General features: G+C 48.2%; 1 protein-coding gene across 1 annotated transcript in view; it reads right to left on the bottom strand.

Annotated features, from left to right (window-relative positions):
* Positions 1 to 15,220, bottom strand: part of BOD1L1 (biorientation of chromosomes in cell division 1 like 1) — a 191,747-nt gene that overhangs the window by 169,866 nt on the left and 6,661 nt on the right. The window contains exon 4 of the mRNA XM_015814955.2: positions 13,365 to 13,849. Within this exon, the coding sequence (XP_015670441.2) occupies positions 13,365 to 13,849 (485 nt within the window). The remainder of the gene's footprint in view (positions 1 to 13,364; positions 13,850 to 15,220) is intronic.

Genomic DNA, 15,220 nt, shown 5'->3' with positions numbered 1-15,220 from the left:
CAGCTTGCAGGACTGGCCTAGGGTAATTTTTAGGGGGGTTTTAATTATATTTTAAATTCGACAAATATTTAAATATTCCTTTTAATTAATTTTAAATTTGTATTGTTTTGTATGTATTTTAAATAGATTGTCAGCCGCCCTGAGTCCTACCGGAGAAGGGCGGGATATAAATCCAAATATAAATAAATAAATAAATAAAAAAATTGTCCCTTCCTTCCTTCTTTCCTTCCCTCCCTCTTTGTCTCTTCCTCCTTCCCTACCTCCCTTCCATTGTTCCTTCCCTCCTTCCTTCCCTCCCTTCCATTGTTCCTTCCTTTCTTCCCTCTCTCATTGTCCCTTCCTTCCCTCCCTCTTTGTCCCTTCCTTCCCCCCCCTCCGTGCCCAGGAAGGGACAAGCGGAGGGGGACAGGCTGCCAGCCTGGCTGGTGGCTGTGCTGCCGGTGGCCATGGCAACATGCCAAACCTGCCTGTGCATGCGCAGAGGCAGAGGAGAGCTCTGCCAAGCTCACTTGCTCGTGCTCCACCAGAAAACATGCCGCTTGCTAATTTAGCAGAAGCGCCAGGATCAGCGCCGGGCTACAGCTGATTCGCGCTTCTGCTAAATTAGCAAGTGGCATGATTTCCAGCAAACTGCGAGCAAGTGAGCTGGGCAGGAGCCCAGGAGAGCAGCTACAGCTAATCTGCGATTTGGGCTGCTCTGCAGAAGTGCGGATCAGCTGTAGCTGATCCTGGGCTCCTGCCCAGCTCACTTGCTCGTGCTTCGCCGGAAAACATGCCGCTTGCTAATTTAGCAGAAGCGCCAGGATCAGCGCCGGGCTACAGCTGATCCATGCTTCTAGGTGGCTCAGCAGAAGTGCGGCTCAGCTGTAGCTGCACACGCCGATCCTGGGCTCTTGCCCAGCTCGCTTGCACGAGCGAGAGGGCAGGGGCACGAATCGGCATGTGCTCAGAAACCCCGATCTCGTGCTCCTGCTTATCTCGCTTGCAGAAACAAAATTCAGAAAACAAGGAAAGGCGTCAAAAGCTGTTGATAGATAGAAAGCAAGCAGAAAGCAAGCGAGCTGGGCAGGAGTGCAGAATCGGCGTTTCTGAGCACACGCCTATTCGCGCCCCTTCATTCTTCTGAATGAAGAATTTTAGGGGGTGTTGAAAGGGAGACAGACTTAGGACTGTATTAAGACCATAGATGGCTGCGTAAGGAGAATGGAAGGGAGGCGAATTCGGGGTGGAGCAGAAAACATGGGGGGAAAGCGTTAGGAAATAAGCACCAAGGTACATGGTGCCTTGCAAGGGATTCCCGAGTGTTCCGTAATTGTTTTTCCTCTCTCTCTGCACGAGAAAAACTTTTGTGGCGTAAATCTGAAACCAGGTGTTCCTGTGAGGTGGCGCAGGAGGTCCTTGGGAGAGGCTTGGCGTTTCCTCTCTCCCAATCCCCTTCCTCTTCTTCACCCCCTTCCCCAGCCTGTGTGATGACCCAGGGCCCCGAACGGAGGCAAAGCAATTAGCTGGTCAGAACAATTGTCTTTGTAAGCACTGCCAACGTTCACCCAACAGCCCCCACATATGCTGGCACAAGTTCAATAAAACAGTCAACTAAGTTAAACAGTTCTTTAAAGTAAAACAGATAACAAAGTATGATCTTTTCAATGCCCAGCTTGCCTGTAACCTGCAAACTGCAAAACTGAGGACAGCAAAGAGAACTCAGCAGGAAACAAACTTGATCCAAAATACAAAGAGTCCAGGTACAAGAGCCCACATCACAAGAGTTCACGTTTGTTCCCGGCAAATGCCCCACCCCACAGCGTCTCCTTAAACCCTACTCCCCAGGTGTGCCTTGTGGAGTGGGGCGTGACGCTCTCCTCCCGAGTAAGTGAGCCTGCCTCCATTGTTCCCTCCTCCTCTCTGTTCTCCTTGCTCTGGGATCTGGTGGGGAGGGGCCTTGCTCCTCACCTGAGCGCTGCCTTCCCTGTTCCAAACTTGAAGGGCCCTGGCCTGCTTCAGCCTGCTCCTCCCCACAGTCCTCCGAAGCCACAGACACCCCCTCCTGGGCCTCAACAGGGAACTCCATGTCGTCCTCAGAGTCAGGCTCGGACAGAGGCATGACAGCCTGCCTGCGATCTTAGCTCGCGGCTCCGTGGCTTTTCTTTGCCTAGCCTAGCCAAGCTTTCTTCCGCCCGCCCCGTTCCCGGGAGCGGGAGCACCAAGGAGGTACAGCAGAAAAACATGAAGGCGAGAAGTAAAAAACAAAACAAACGTGGCGTTCCAGCCAGTAGAGGCTTGGCAGCCCGGTTGCCGAGAAACAGGAGAGTGCAAAGCTGAGGAGAAGGTGGCGGTTTCCTCCCAAAGGGGGCTCCTTTTCTCCACCCCTTCCCCTGGGTTTGTGGGGGAGTTTTTCGTCTCTGATGCTGACAGGTGCTCCTTTGAGCCTGCCGCGAACTTTCTCGCCCCCTTTGCTTCTCCCCCCCTTAGGTGAGGATTGTGGCGCCCTTGGAAAGCTGATCATGCTTTGAACCTTAGGAGAGGAGGAGTCGACATGAATGGGCGGGGGAGGGTCGAGGACGACGTGCAGGGTGGCAAAGGAGACCAGCGGCCTGCGCCGTTCTACCTGGCAGCGTGGGTGTCGGCTCCATGGGCGTCCCGACCAACAGCTGAGCGGCTCCGACTTCTGGCCGCAGAACAGCTGATGGGCGCGAGGCCACGTGGGCGTCCCCACGAACAGCTGAGGGGCTCCTACTCTTAGCCGCCGAACTGCTGATGGGCGTGAGGCCGCGGCAGGGAGCCAAGGGCCGATGGCATGGCCTGAAGCTGAAAGGCTCTGTCTCCCGGCCGCAGAACAGCTGATGAATGCGAGGCCTGGACCACAGTCAAACGGCGCAGGGACGCTCACGGGACTGGAAGGCTGCAGCGCTGCAGCTCCCATTGTCCCTTCCTTCCTTCCTTCCTTCCATTGCCCTGCACTACGCCGCCCAGACCCCAGCCTGGTTTTGGCAGGCAGCAACACATCACGGCCCTGCCTGACATCACACGCAAAGGCAGAGGAGAGCGCACAGGCAGGGCGGGGATGTCGCCGGTTCACCTCCCGTTTTCAGGCACATACGTTTCGAACCGGCTACTTCTCCCAGTCATTTTTCCCCTACCGGGGCCCAGCGTTCAAGCCAGGTTCCCCGATCCTCTCCATGTACATCGTTCTTCCCACAGCTCTCCCCAGCACTGTCGAGAGATGCCCATTTCTGGCCGCATTGCTACCGTTCTTAAGTTACATTTGCACCCGCCCGAAGGAAGAGAGCGACGCTTTTCTCCCTTCTCCAAAGGGAGACAAACCCGCATCGCCACCAAGTCACCCTTCCTTCGGGCGAAGTAATCTCCGGTCCCCACCTTTGAGACTGTTTCAGCCTGAAGCAGAGAGTCGGAGAGCTGCGTCACTCTCGCCGTTTGGACCCTCTACTTTTACACTCCGGGAGCAGCTTGCCTTTCAAACCTCCGATAACTAACAGAAGGGGAGGCCTGCTGCAAAGGCGCATTTCCCGAAAAGATGAGGGAGGGGAGAAAGGCGATCAGTCAGCCAAGAGCCTGGCTGTTTCAGACTTTAAGCCTGCGATACAGGCAACGGAAGGGGAAACTGACGGGCGGGCGAGCCGTCCGTCCGTCATGGAAATGGGGAAGGGTTAAATGCTGTGAAACTGGGGGGAGTCAGGCGGGCGCATTTCTCCCTCCACACCCGCGTTCTGTTGGCTTTGCCTGGCGCGCGTCAGCAAAACAAACGTGGCGATTCCCACCTGCTGCCGCGGGATGAGTTCTCCGGGAGGCAACGTGAAGGCCCTGAGGGATATCGCAAGCTCGCGGGGGGGAAGGAAAAGAAGATGGAAGAGTGTGAGGTCACAACAGAGAGAGAAGGGGGGAAAGGAGGGCAGTTGTGATGTTGGCGCTCAGGGCCGCAACGCGAGCGGTCTCAAACACCTTCCTGCCGAGGGAGTGGACGGCTCTGTCTCCTATCAGGCTAGCGCTTGTGAAGTAAGAAGAGGGAGGGGAAGTGCGATACGGATCCTGCTGACCTGCGTGCACGAGAAGAAGTCAATCCGGTTGCTGCACAATGAGTCCCTGGGGAGGGCGGAGCCTTGCTCTGCACCTGCGCTCTTCACGCGCCCTCCTGCAGGGCACATTCGGTAGGGTTCTTGCAGGCTACCGCCAAGCAGCATGTTTTCCACAAACAAGTGAGCTGGGAAAGAGCAGAGCGGGGGGGAGGAAGGAGACACCGCGGGGGGAGAAAGGCAATGCCGCATACCACCAGCCAGGTGGTTGCGTACCACCAGTGGTACGCGTACCACCGGTTGAAAAGCCCTGTCCTAAAGGAACGGAGATTTGCATTTGATATACCAATCTCTGCTGAGAACTGGGAGAACTACTATCAATGTTTGTTTGCTTCAACAGAACATGTAGAGAAACTGTCTTTAAACAGTGATTTAGCATTTCTTGAAACTTCTCCCCCTTGGTCACCAGTCTCAGTAAAAGAGATACAATCCATCATTAAATGTCTAAAGAGTAATAAAGCCCCAGGTGAGATTTTTTTTACCAGCAGAATTATTTAACAAATAATTACTGGGGTCTATTATGGCAGATCTTTTTACACATATAAATAACACCTGCCATATTCCAGCTGGGTGAAAGATGGCAATAGTTGTCCCCATATACAAAAAAGGGAACAAAAAGGACCCTAGTAACTCCAGGACCATAAGTTTGATTGACATTGTAGCAAAAATATATGCTAGGTCAGTGATGGCGAACCTTTTAGAGACTGAGTGCCCAAACTGCAACCCAAAACCCACCCGGGTGGGTGTGCCTCGTTGGCTGGGCGTGGCCATTGGGTGGGCGTGGCCATTGGGTGGGCGTGGCTGCAGTGGTAACAGCAGACTGGGTGGGACTAAAAAGTTCAATCAATCAATTCCAACTCTGCAAGATATTTTTTTCCCTGCGAGAAGTTGAAATTGACTGATTGAATCTTTTTTTTTTTTGCAAACGGCGGCGGAGGCCTAAAGCGAAAAGGTTTTATAAAACCCAGCTGAAGGCCTAGGACTGGGACGACGGCGCACGTGCCCACAGAGAGGGCTCTGAATGCCGCCTCTGGCACCTGTGCCATAGGTTCGCCACCACTGTGCTAGGTGTCTTTTGAATAGAATTGAAAGCTGGGTAGAGGAAAATCATATCCTCGTAAAAGAACAAGCAGATTTTAGACAAAGCCGATCTACCATCTAATTGCCAAATTTGCCTATAAGAGGAGATCCCTATTTGCCGCTTTTATAGATCTCACAGCTGCATTTGATATGGTAAACAGAGAAGTACTATGGAGCAAACTGACAGCTCTTAAAGTAGATGTTATGGTTCCGGCTAATGAAACACTTCAAAGAACTTCCAGGCATGGATTTTCCTAAAAGTAATTTACAGGTGAAACTCGAAAAATTAGAATATCGTGCAAAAGTTCATTTATTTCAGTAATGCAACTTAAAAGGTGAACCTAATATATGAGATAGACTCATTACATGCAAAGCAAGATAGTTCAAGCCGTGATGTGTCATAAGTGAGATGATTATGGCTTACAGCTCATAAAAACCCCAAATCCACAATCTCAGAAAATTAGAATATTGTGAAAAAGTTCAATATTCTAGGCTCAAAGTGTCCCACTCTAATCAGCTAACACCTGCAAAGGGTTCCTGAGCCTTTAAATGGTCTCTCAGTCTGGTTCAGTAGGAATCACAATCATGGGAAAGACTGCTGACCTAACAGTTGTGCAGAAAACCATCGACACCCTCCATAAGGAGGGAAAGCCTCAAAAGGTAATTGCAAAAGAAGTTGGATATTCCCAAAGTGCTGTATCAAAGCACATTAATAGAAAGTTATGTGGAAGGGAAAAGTGTGGAAGAAAAAGGTGCACAAGCAGCAGGGATGACCGCAGCCTGGAGAGGATTGTCAGGAAAAGGCCATTCAAAAGTGGTGGGGACTTTCACAAGGAGTGGACTGAGACTGGAGTCAGTGCATCAAGAGCCACCACACACAGACGGATCCTGGACATGGGCTTCAAATGTCGTATTCCTCTTGTCAAGCCGCTCCTGAACAACAAACAACGTCAGAAGCGTCTTACCTGGGCTAAAGAAAAACAGAACTGGTCTGTTGCTCAGTGGTCCAAAGTCCTCTTTTCTGATGAGAGCAACTTTTGCATCTCNCAAACCAAGTACTGAGTACATATGCATGCTTATACTTTTCAGAGGTCCGATATTGTTCTATGTACAATCCTTGTTTTATTGATTGCATGTAATATTCTAATTTTCTGAGATTGTGGATTTGGGGTTTTCATGAGCTGTAAGCCATAATCATCACAATTATGACAAATCACGGCTTGAACTATCTTGCTTTGCATGTAATTAGTCTATCTCATATATTAGGTTCACCTTTTAAGTTGCATTACTGAAATAAATGAACTTTTGCACGATATTCTAATTTTTCGAGTTTCACCTGTATTGTTACAAAATATCGGCACAGGCATAACGAAGGTATGCTAAGATCTAAATTCTCTTCCTCTGAGCAGTTAAATTATCAGCATGTTCCCTCCCTAAATTAGCTGTCATATATCACGTTATCCAATTAGTGTGAAGGTCAAAGGTTTACTTCCTCTCTCTTTCCCGGGCTTTTCCCTCCACCCTCTTCTGCTCTGCATTAACTCTAAAAATATCAGACAGTTCTGCATATTGTCAAAGCAAGAATATACCGTATTTGCAGCGTTGAAAGTAGAACCTAGACTGCTGGCTTTGATTAAAGCCCTTTACACAAGTACCTGTTTGAAAGAGTGGTTTGTGGTTAATGGAGCTCTAATTAACAGGATCCACACAAATAAAGGGGTAAGACAAGGGTGTATTTTAGCTCCATTATTTAATTTATACATCAATGACTTGCTAGGATTAATGAAGGATCCCATGGTATATATGCCAATGGTCCTAAATATTGTAACATCTTGCTCTATGCTGATGATATGATTTTATTATCGTATTCACAAGTAAGATTGCATAGGCCAGTGATGGCGAAGCTTTTAGAGACTGATTGCCCAACTGCAACCCAAAACCCACTTATGTATCATCGTGTGCCGGGTGGCCATGGCCTATTGGGTGGCCGTGGCTGCTGTGGTAACGGCAGACTGGGTGGGACTAAAAAGTTCAATCAATCAATTCCAACTTTGCGAGATCTCTTTTTTTCCCCGCGAGAAGTTGAAATTGATTGATTGAACCTTTTTTTTTGCACACGGCGGAGGCCTAAAGCGAAAAGGTTTTATAAAACCCAGCTGAAGGCCTAGGACTGGGGCAATGGGGCGCATGCCCACAGAGAGGGCCCTGCGTGCCACCAGTGGCACTCGTGCCATAGGTTCGCCACCACGGGCATAGGCTATTAAAAGTCAGGATAACTCTTACCACCAGGATAACTAATTATTAGTAAATCCAAATAAAAAAATATGGTGTTTGTAAAACATTATCAGAGATACAGATGGCAATTAGGGGTGAACCAATTGCACAGGTTAACACCTTTTTATATTGAGGCATAACTTTTTCCAAGATTGGATCTTGGGTTTGCCATCATCAACAAAGTACACTTAGAGCAAAAGCTTGTTTGAATTTACTGCTTAAATTAAAAAATAATAATTACCCAGGGCCCCTAGCCCCATTAATTAAAATATATAAATCTAAGGTTACTCCAATGCTCTTGTATGGAGCAGCTGTCTGGGGTCTAAATTCTACTGTAATATTAGAACAAACAAGTCCCAGCAACTGAGATGTATTTTGGGTGTAGATCTAAGGACATCTGCTGCAGCAGTTAGAGCTGAATTAGAAATTCCACAATTCCACACAGTTTAAAATCAGAGCATATAACTACTAATGCAAAATCAGCAAAATGGAGACTGATAGACTCCCCAAGTTATGTTTATTAGAGCAGATAAAATTACAATTACAAACTTCTTGGATAACTAAACTGACAAATTTTTAAGAAGCTGTGACCTTCCTGTCTTTTGTGCAACAGGAGAACAAGTTAAAAAAATAGTTGCTCAAAGAATCATGGACATAGAAGCACAAAGTGATATAGCTACTCTTAGTAAGGCTAGTAACTTGAAATGGTTGAGTAAATATAAACATACTTTTCAAATAGACAGCTATTTAAAGTTACAATTGCCAAAACATCTTAGGGCAGCGGTTCTCAACCTGTGGGTCGCGACCCTTTTGGGGGTCGAACGACCATTTCACAGCGGTCGCCTAAGACCATTGGAAAACACATATTTCCGATGGTCTTAGGAACCGAGACACCGCTCTCTCTGTTGCAGCCTCACTCTCTTCCATCTTCTTTTCCTTCCCACCCCCCACAAGCTTGCGATACCCCTCAGGGCCTCACGTTGCCTCATGGAGGACTTAGCTGTTCGGCGGCCAGAAGTTGGAGCCGCTCAGCTGTTGGTCGGGACGCCCACGGAGCCGACACCCATGCTGCCAGGTAGAACAGTGCCGGCCGCTGGTCTCCTTTGCCTCCCCGCACGTTGTCCTCGACCCCTTCCCTGCCCGTTCATGTTGAGCCCGCGGGGGCTTAACAGGGAGAGAGGGAGGGAAGGAGGAAGGGATTCTTCCTCCTCTCCTAAGGTTCAAAGCATGATCAGCTTTCCAAGGGCGCCACAATCCCAATTCATGTGTTTCTGCTGTACCTCCTCGGCGCTCCCGGGAATGGGGTGGGCGGAAGAAAGCTTGGCTAGGCTAAGCAAAGAAAAGCCACGGAGCCGTGAGCTAAGATCGCAGGTAGGCCGGGGAAGGGGGTGAAGAAGAGGAAGGGGATTGGGAGAGAGGAAACGCCAAGCTTGTACTCACCTTTCCCAAGGACCTCCTGCGCTACCTCACAGGAACACCTGGTTTCAGATTTACACCGCAAAAGGTTTTCTCGCACAGAGGAGAGAGGAAAAACAATTACGGAACACTCGGGAATCCCTTGTAAGGCACCATGTACCTTGGTGCTTATTTCCTAACACCTTCCCCCCGTTTTCTGCTCCACCCCAAATTCGCCTCCCTTCCACTCTCCTTACGCAGCATCTATGGTCTTAATACAGCCCTCAGTCTGTCTCCTTTTCAACACCCCCTAAAATTCTTCATTCAGGCCGGCTTCCAGAGTTCGGCTGGCAGGATGCAGGTAACCCCTCCCCCCTGTCCTGCTGCCTCCCATGGCACCGCGCCGCTCCGCATCCTGCGCCTCCTTGCCTCAAGCCTCCATGGCACAGGACCGCTGGCGTGGTCCCCAATGGCCGCTGACTCGCTCCCCGCTGCCGGCGACCATGCAAACCCTGGCAACTGCTCCAGCCTAAGAAGCAGGCAGCTGGGAGGCTGCCGCGGCGCCAACCTCCTGCGCCCGTCAGCTGGCGACCTCCGGACCTGCGCCCGTCAGCTGGAATGTCCGGCAACGCTTTGGCTGGTGAGGAAGACGAAGGGGAGGCCGCCGCAGCGCCGAACTCTGCGCCCGTCAGCTGGCGACCCCCAAACTTGCGCTTGTCAGCTGGGAGGCCTGGCAAGGGAGCCGGCTGGCTTGGAGGGCGATGGGGAGGTGGCGGCTCGGCAGGCGGGGTCCTGCCTGCCTGCGAATGTTGGGCCCACCCGCCCCATCTGTAAAAGAAAAAGTCTTCCACCCAAGCATAATATTTAAGGATTTTAAGGATCTTTGAGAGGGAGAGAGAAATACAGGGAGAGAAAGAGGGAAAGAGAAATAGAAAGAGGGAGAGAGAAAGAGGAGAGGGAGAAAGAGGGAGAGAGAAGAGAGGGAGACAGAGGGAGAGAGAGGGAGAGAGAGAGAGAGAAAGGGAGACAGGAAGAGAGAGAAAGAAAGGGAGAAAGTGGGAGAGAAAGATGGAGAGAGAAAGAGAGACAGGGAGGGAGAAAGAAAGGGAGAGAGAGAGAAAGAGGGAGAGAGATTAAATTAGTAACATGATTGTTCAGTGAATCTGGTTTCCCCACTTGTCACAAGGTTGCAAAAGGTGATCACATGACCCTGGAATAATTTTATGGTTGGGGGTCACCACAACATGAGGAACTGTATTAAAGGGTCGCGGCATTAGGAAGGTTGAGAACCACTGTCTTAGGGAGATTTGAACAGGAGTTTCCATTCTATACCATATAATGAATGTATCTGCATTTGCAGAGCAGCAGAGGTAGAAGACTTGACTCACATACTATTTGATTGTTGTTTGTATAAGAGGGTGAGAGACAAGTACCTTGGTTCATATATTAAACAAATGATCCATTAGGAACCCCATATCAAAACAACATAACTTTTGTGCCCCCAGAATCCGAAAACATTTAATATGATTCAGTACTTGAGTAAAATGATTTGGCTGAGATCGGCATATGTGGGATTGATGGGGTAGATTGTAGGTGTGATACTAAAACATACTTTTATCTTATTTTACTTATCTACGTATCAAGTTATTGTACTCCAATTTAATTTTAAACTGTTTTTATATAGGATTTTACTAATGATTTGTCTTTGGAACTTTGTATTTCGATATGGCCTATGGCACAGGTTGGCAACCTGTGGCTCTGGAGCCGCATGCGGCTCTTTGAGCCTTCCCCTGTGGCTCCCAGCCTCCTCTGCCATTTGCAGAGACAGAGACAGAGCTTCTCTCTGTGTGTGTGTCTGTGTGTGTGTCTGTGTGTGTGTGTGTAAAAAAGAGAGTAGCCTCACCCTGTTCCGAGGAGCTGAAAAGCTTATTGGGCGGGGCTCTTCCCTTTGCTGGGTCTCTGCAGAAAGCAGAAAGGGCAGGAGAGAGCTAGCTAGCCCAGCTATGCTGACTCAGGAATTCTGGGAGTTGAAGTCCATGAGTCATAAAAGAGCAGAGGTTGCCTACCCCTGAGCTAGCTCAATAATAATGAATGTCAGCTTGTTCGAGAACAGTTTGAAGCCAACTTGCCAGGTGAGCAGAAGATCAGAGAGAGGAAGAGAGAGGGGGGGAGACAGAAAGAAAGAGAGGGAGAGAAAGAGAGAGAGAAAAAAAGAGGAAGAGAGAGAGGGGAGAGGAAAGAGAAAGATAGAAAGAGAGGGAGAGGAAAGAAAGATAGAGAGGGGGAGAGGAAAGTGAGAGAGGGAGGGAGAGGAGAGGGAGGGAGGGAGGGGGAGAGACAGAGAGACTCTTTTGACATCTAAAATGAAGATAACACTGCATATATCCTTTTTTACCTTTATGAGATCTCTCTCTCTCTCTCTCTCTCTCTGTATGTATGTATGTATGTATGTATACACACACACACACACACATACCTATAATAAAGGTAAAAAAAGATATATGCAGTGTTATCTTCATTTTAGATATCAAAAAGGTTTGCGGCTCCCAGTGTTTTGTTTTCGGTGGGAAACGGGTCCAAGTGGCTCTGAGTGTTTTGGGTTGCCTACCCCTGCCAACAAAAGTGCATATAGTCAAGGCCATGGTTTTCCCAGTTGCAATGTATGGATGTGAAAGTTGGACCATAAGAAAGGCTGAGCGACAAAGAATTGAGGCCTTTGAACTATGGTGTTGGAAAAGACTCCTGCGAGTCCCTTGGACTGCAAGGCGTTCAAACCAGTCAGTCCTAGAAGAGATCAACCCCGAAGGCCAGATCCTGAAGTTGAAACTCAAATACTTTGGCCACCTAATGAGAAGGAAGGACTCACTGGAGAAGGGCCTAATGCTGGGAAAGACTGAGGGCAATAGAAGAAGGGGACGACAGAGAATGAGGTGGCTGGATGGAGTCACTGAAGCAGTAGGCGTGAACTTAAATGGACTCCAGAAGATGGTAGAGGACAGGAAGACCTGGAGGAACATTGTCCATGGGGTCGCGATGGGTCGGACACGACTTTGCAATTAACAACAACAAACCCCTGGCCCATGAGCTAATTGATGAACTAAACAAAGGGGAGAAAAAACAAGAAACTCCAGTTGCCTTTTGAAAAGCACCTTTGGGACAATAATTCCAATAATAAATTCTGTCCAATAAGTAATGATCTTAAATCATATGTAAGATATTTTTATCCAATTATTGTATGAAGTGATTCACAAGGTAGTTTATAATTTGACATAAAAATATTTAAGAAAAATTTAATTTTACTCTTAAATTAAGAGTAACATTAATTGTCCTATTTTTGCCAAGGTCTGTATGTTTATAGTTCACCAACAGTTAATTCATCACCCATGCAACACTAGTTCTGTTGAAATCTACTATTTTCAATCTCAGTAACTAACCTTGAACTTCCAAGACCAGGACTATATATACATTTCCAAATGGGTGCTCGAATCAGAATTCTATGGGTAGCACATGGGTAGTATACTTGACAATATATAATTATCCAAAATAGTGCTCATGATACATTGGAAGACACTATTATAATTACTGTATGTACTCTGAATGTGTAAAATACATGCATTTTTCACTAATTCTAAAAGTTAGTCTCAAAATAGGCCAGTGTTATATTGAAACTAGAATCAGGGCAGTAGGAAAGTTGTTCAAATATATCTAGGAAAGAGTATGAGAAAATTTGATAAAATGATTTTTAACTTAGTCTCTTTTGCATTTTCTTCCTGTTAATAAAGCCCAGAAATTATTTACTCTGCATCCAAACCCAATTCTGAGGACCCAAATGTCCAGCTCTTGAAAAGACAGTTGAATCTATGTATGACAGCGATAGTGAAACAGAAATGCTTATCTCTAGTTTAGCCGATTAAAACACAATTAATGACACTTCTAAAAATAACTATTACTAAGTCAGCGAGATAGAACTTCCCTGTTCAAAGATGTTATATCAGAAAAAGACTCTCCCTTTGAACCCCACGAATGAACTTTCAGAGGCATCCGATTGCTATTGATAGGGAAAACTCGGACTAGATGAATCCCAGTCAGATTAAACATAGTTTTACTCTCTCTTCTTTTTCTAAGAAAACCCATCTGCAATCAGTATATCCAGGCTTGCAAAACGCTTCAGGGTGAATTTGGCAGCGGAGGCCATCTGCTCACTGAGCAGCCAGCTAAATAAGCCCAGAATTAGGCATGCAAGGCAGGAAGGAACACCGCTAAGATCAGAGCTGCTCCAATAGGACCTAACAGGGCTACCTTGTGGGGACTGGGAAGGGTGATCGCCGCTAAATCGATGCGTGCGGGACTCGACTAATTAAGGCAGCTGCTCTTCAGGCCCAGCTGCAAGAAAAAGCGTTCCCAAGAGAATCGTAATCTCCGGGAAGGACTCAGACCCTCTGGAGGACAAGAGGGAGGGTAGCAATATGGGGCCGCGGTGTCGGGGGGAGGACGGGCCCCTAGATGGCCAGACCCGCAGCTTCCCACCTTGGTGTCCACGTCGGCCAGGCAATCGCGGCGGAATTGGTCGAAAAGGCCTTGGCTCTTGAGGCGATTCAGGATGAGCGACACCAGCTCTGGCTCGGCGGCGCCTGCGGAGCTCCCCGGCGGCGGCGGGGGGGGTGGCTGTGGTGGGGGAGGCGGGGGAGGCGGTGGTGGCGGGGGAGGTGGCTGTTCGGGAAGGGAAGTGGCGACGGTGGGGACCGCGGCAGCAGCGGCTAGAGTGCCAGTACTGCCGGACATGATGGCGGCAGCGTCACCCTCCGCAGCTGGTTCCCGAGCCGCGAACACGGTGAGGCTCCACCCGCTCTCGCACAACCCTCTACCCCGGAAGCAGAAAGGTTGAAGGCCGGAAGAAATCATGACGACACAGCGGAGAATGCGAAACTTCGCCACTTGCGGCGACACGTTGGCTTCCGACTTTTCCGGCAAGGGAGGAGCTTCGCATTTCACTCTTGACTTCCACAACAGGCCTGAGAGAGAGAGAGAGATACCCGGGACAGAGACGTAAATGGAGCTCTGTGGTCGAGTGACACTTCTTGTTCTCCTTCTGGTTCTCCTTGTCATAAACATGTCAGGGTCTTCTTTCCTTTTCTCCCCACAACAATAACTCCGCGAGGGAGGCTGGGCTGGAAGTGAATTTATATGGCTGAACCCTATACAGCCCCATCCCTGCTCGTCTCCACAGGCGCTGCTATGCTTGGCAAATCTCAGCTTGTCTTGTAGGTTTTGCAGCAGCTCCTCTCCATGTGCCTGGCCCTAGTTTAGGAACCACCCTTAGTCTTAAGGGTTTTGTTTTCCTTTTCGTGCAGTTCCACCAGTTCAGTCAGCCATCTTTGTTTCCCTTCTCTAGCAGATTTATGTCTTCTCTCTTGGATCATGTGTGCAGTTTTAGAAAAACGGATTCACTGGATTTTTAAAATCGTCTTAAATCTCTTGTTTTTCATTGTTATCCCCAGGTACTTTGACCACCAGGAGCCACTATATAGCCAGTATCATCCTTAGTGGGCCTGTCACGTGTGGGTAACTGGCAGTGTTTCTTAATCTTGGCCTCTCTAAGATGTGTGAACTTCAATTCCTTTGCTGGCTAGGGAATTCTAAAGTAATAACCACACATCTTACAATGGCCAAGTTGGGGAAATATTGCTCTATGGGGTTCAAATCTTCCCTGAGTAATACACATAAGGATCTACCCACTTAGATGACCATATACAGCAAGGAGCTTTTCATCTTCCTGCATTCATTATGTCTGAAGAGTCCCAATAAGGATGAAAGCAATAATTTGATACCTTCTGGTGGTCAATGTAACTGAAAACACCACATGGACATATACTAAATAAAAATAGAAATTCATCTGCTCCAAGAGAGAAGAGGTAAATCATGCAAAACCCTGCACATGGGGGCAGGACATAATTGATAAATATGTATCAATATGAATCTTCAGAGACAGTCAAACCTACAATACAATGGAAACTAATTAAATAGGAAAACAAGTTTGCCAAAGAAACTACAATGGATGAGAAACAGAAAAGGATAGCATAAAAGGAGAATGTAAGATAAATGCGTAAGCAAAAATTAGCTGGGTCTTAGAGTGGGAAAAGGAAAAATACAAGCTATAAAAACAGCTGTAAGAAAATGGCTAGCTGACTTCCGGTTTGAATTCCTGTGCCGATGGCAGCTATTCTTTTGGCTGCCTGCCCCGAGGACGCGTAAAAGCCGCAGGAGCAGCGTCAAACAGCTGCTCCGCGGCTTGGAATCCCCTTCCCCGGGCAAAGGGGAGGGGGGAGAGTTTCCCTGATAGGGGTAGAACTCCCGAGCTCTCACAGTTTTATAGCTGTGGGGGT

Source organism: Protobothrops mucrosquamatus, unplaced genomic scaffold (assembly GCF_001527695.2).
Source record: "Protobothrops mucrosquamatus isolate PMUCROS unplaced genomic scaffold, P.Mucros_1.0 scaffold_97, whole genome shotgun sequence".
Lineage (NCBI taxonomy): Eukaryota > Metazoa > Chordata > Lepidosauria > Squamata > Viperidae > Protobothrops > Protobothrops mucrosquamatus.
The sequence above is the reverse complement of the archived record's forward strand: the minus strand, read 5'-3'. Positions and strand labels throughout refer to the sequence as shown.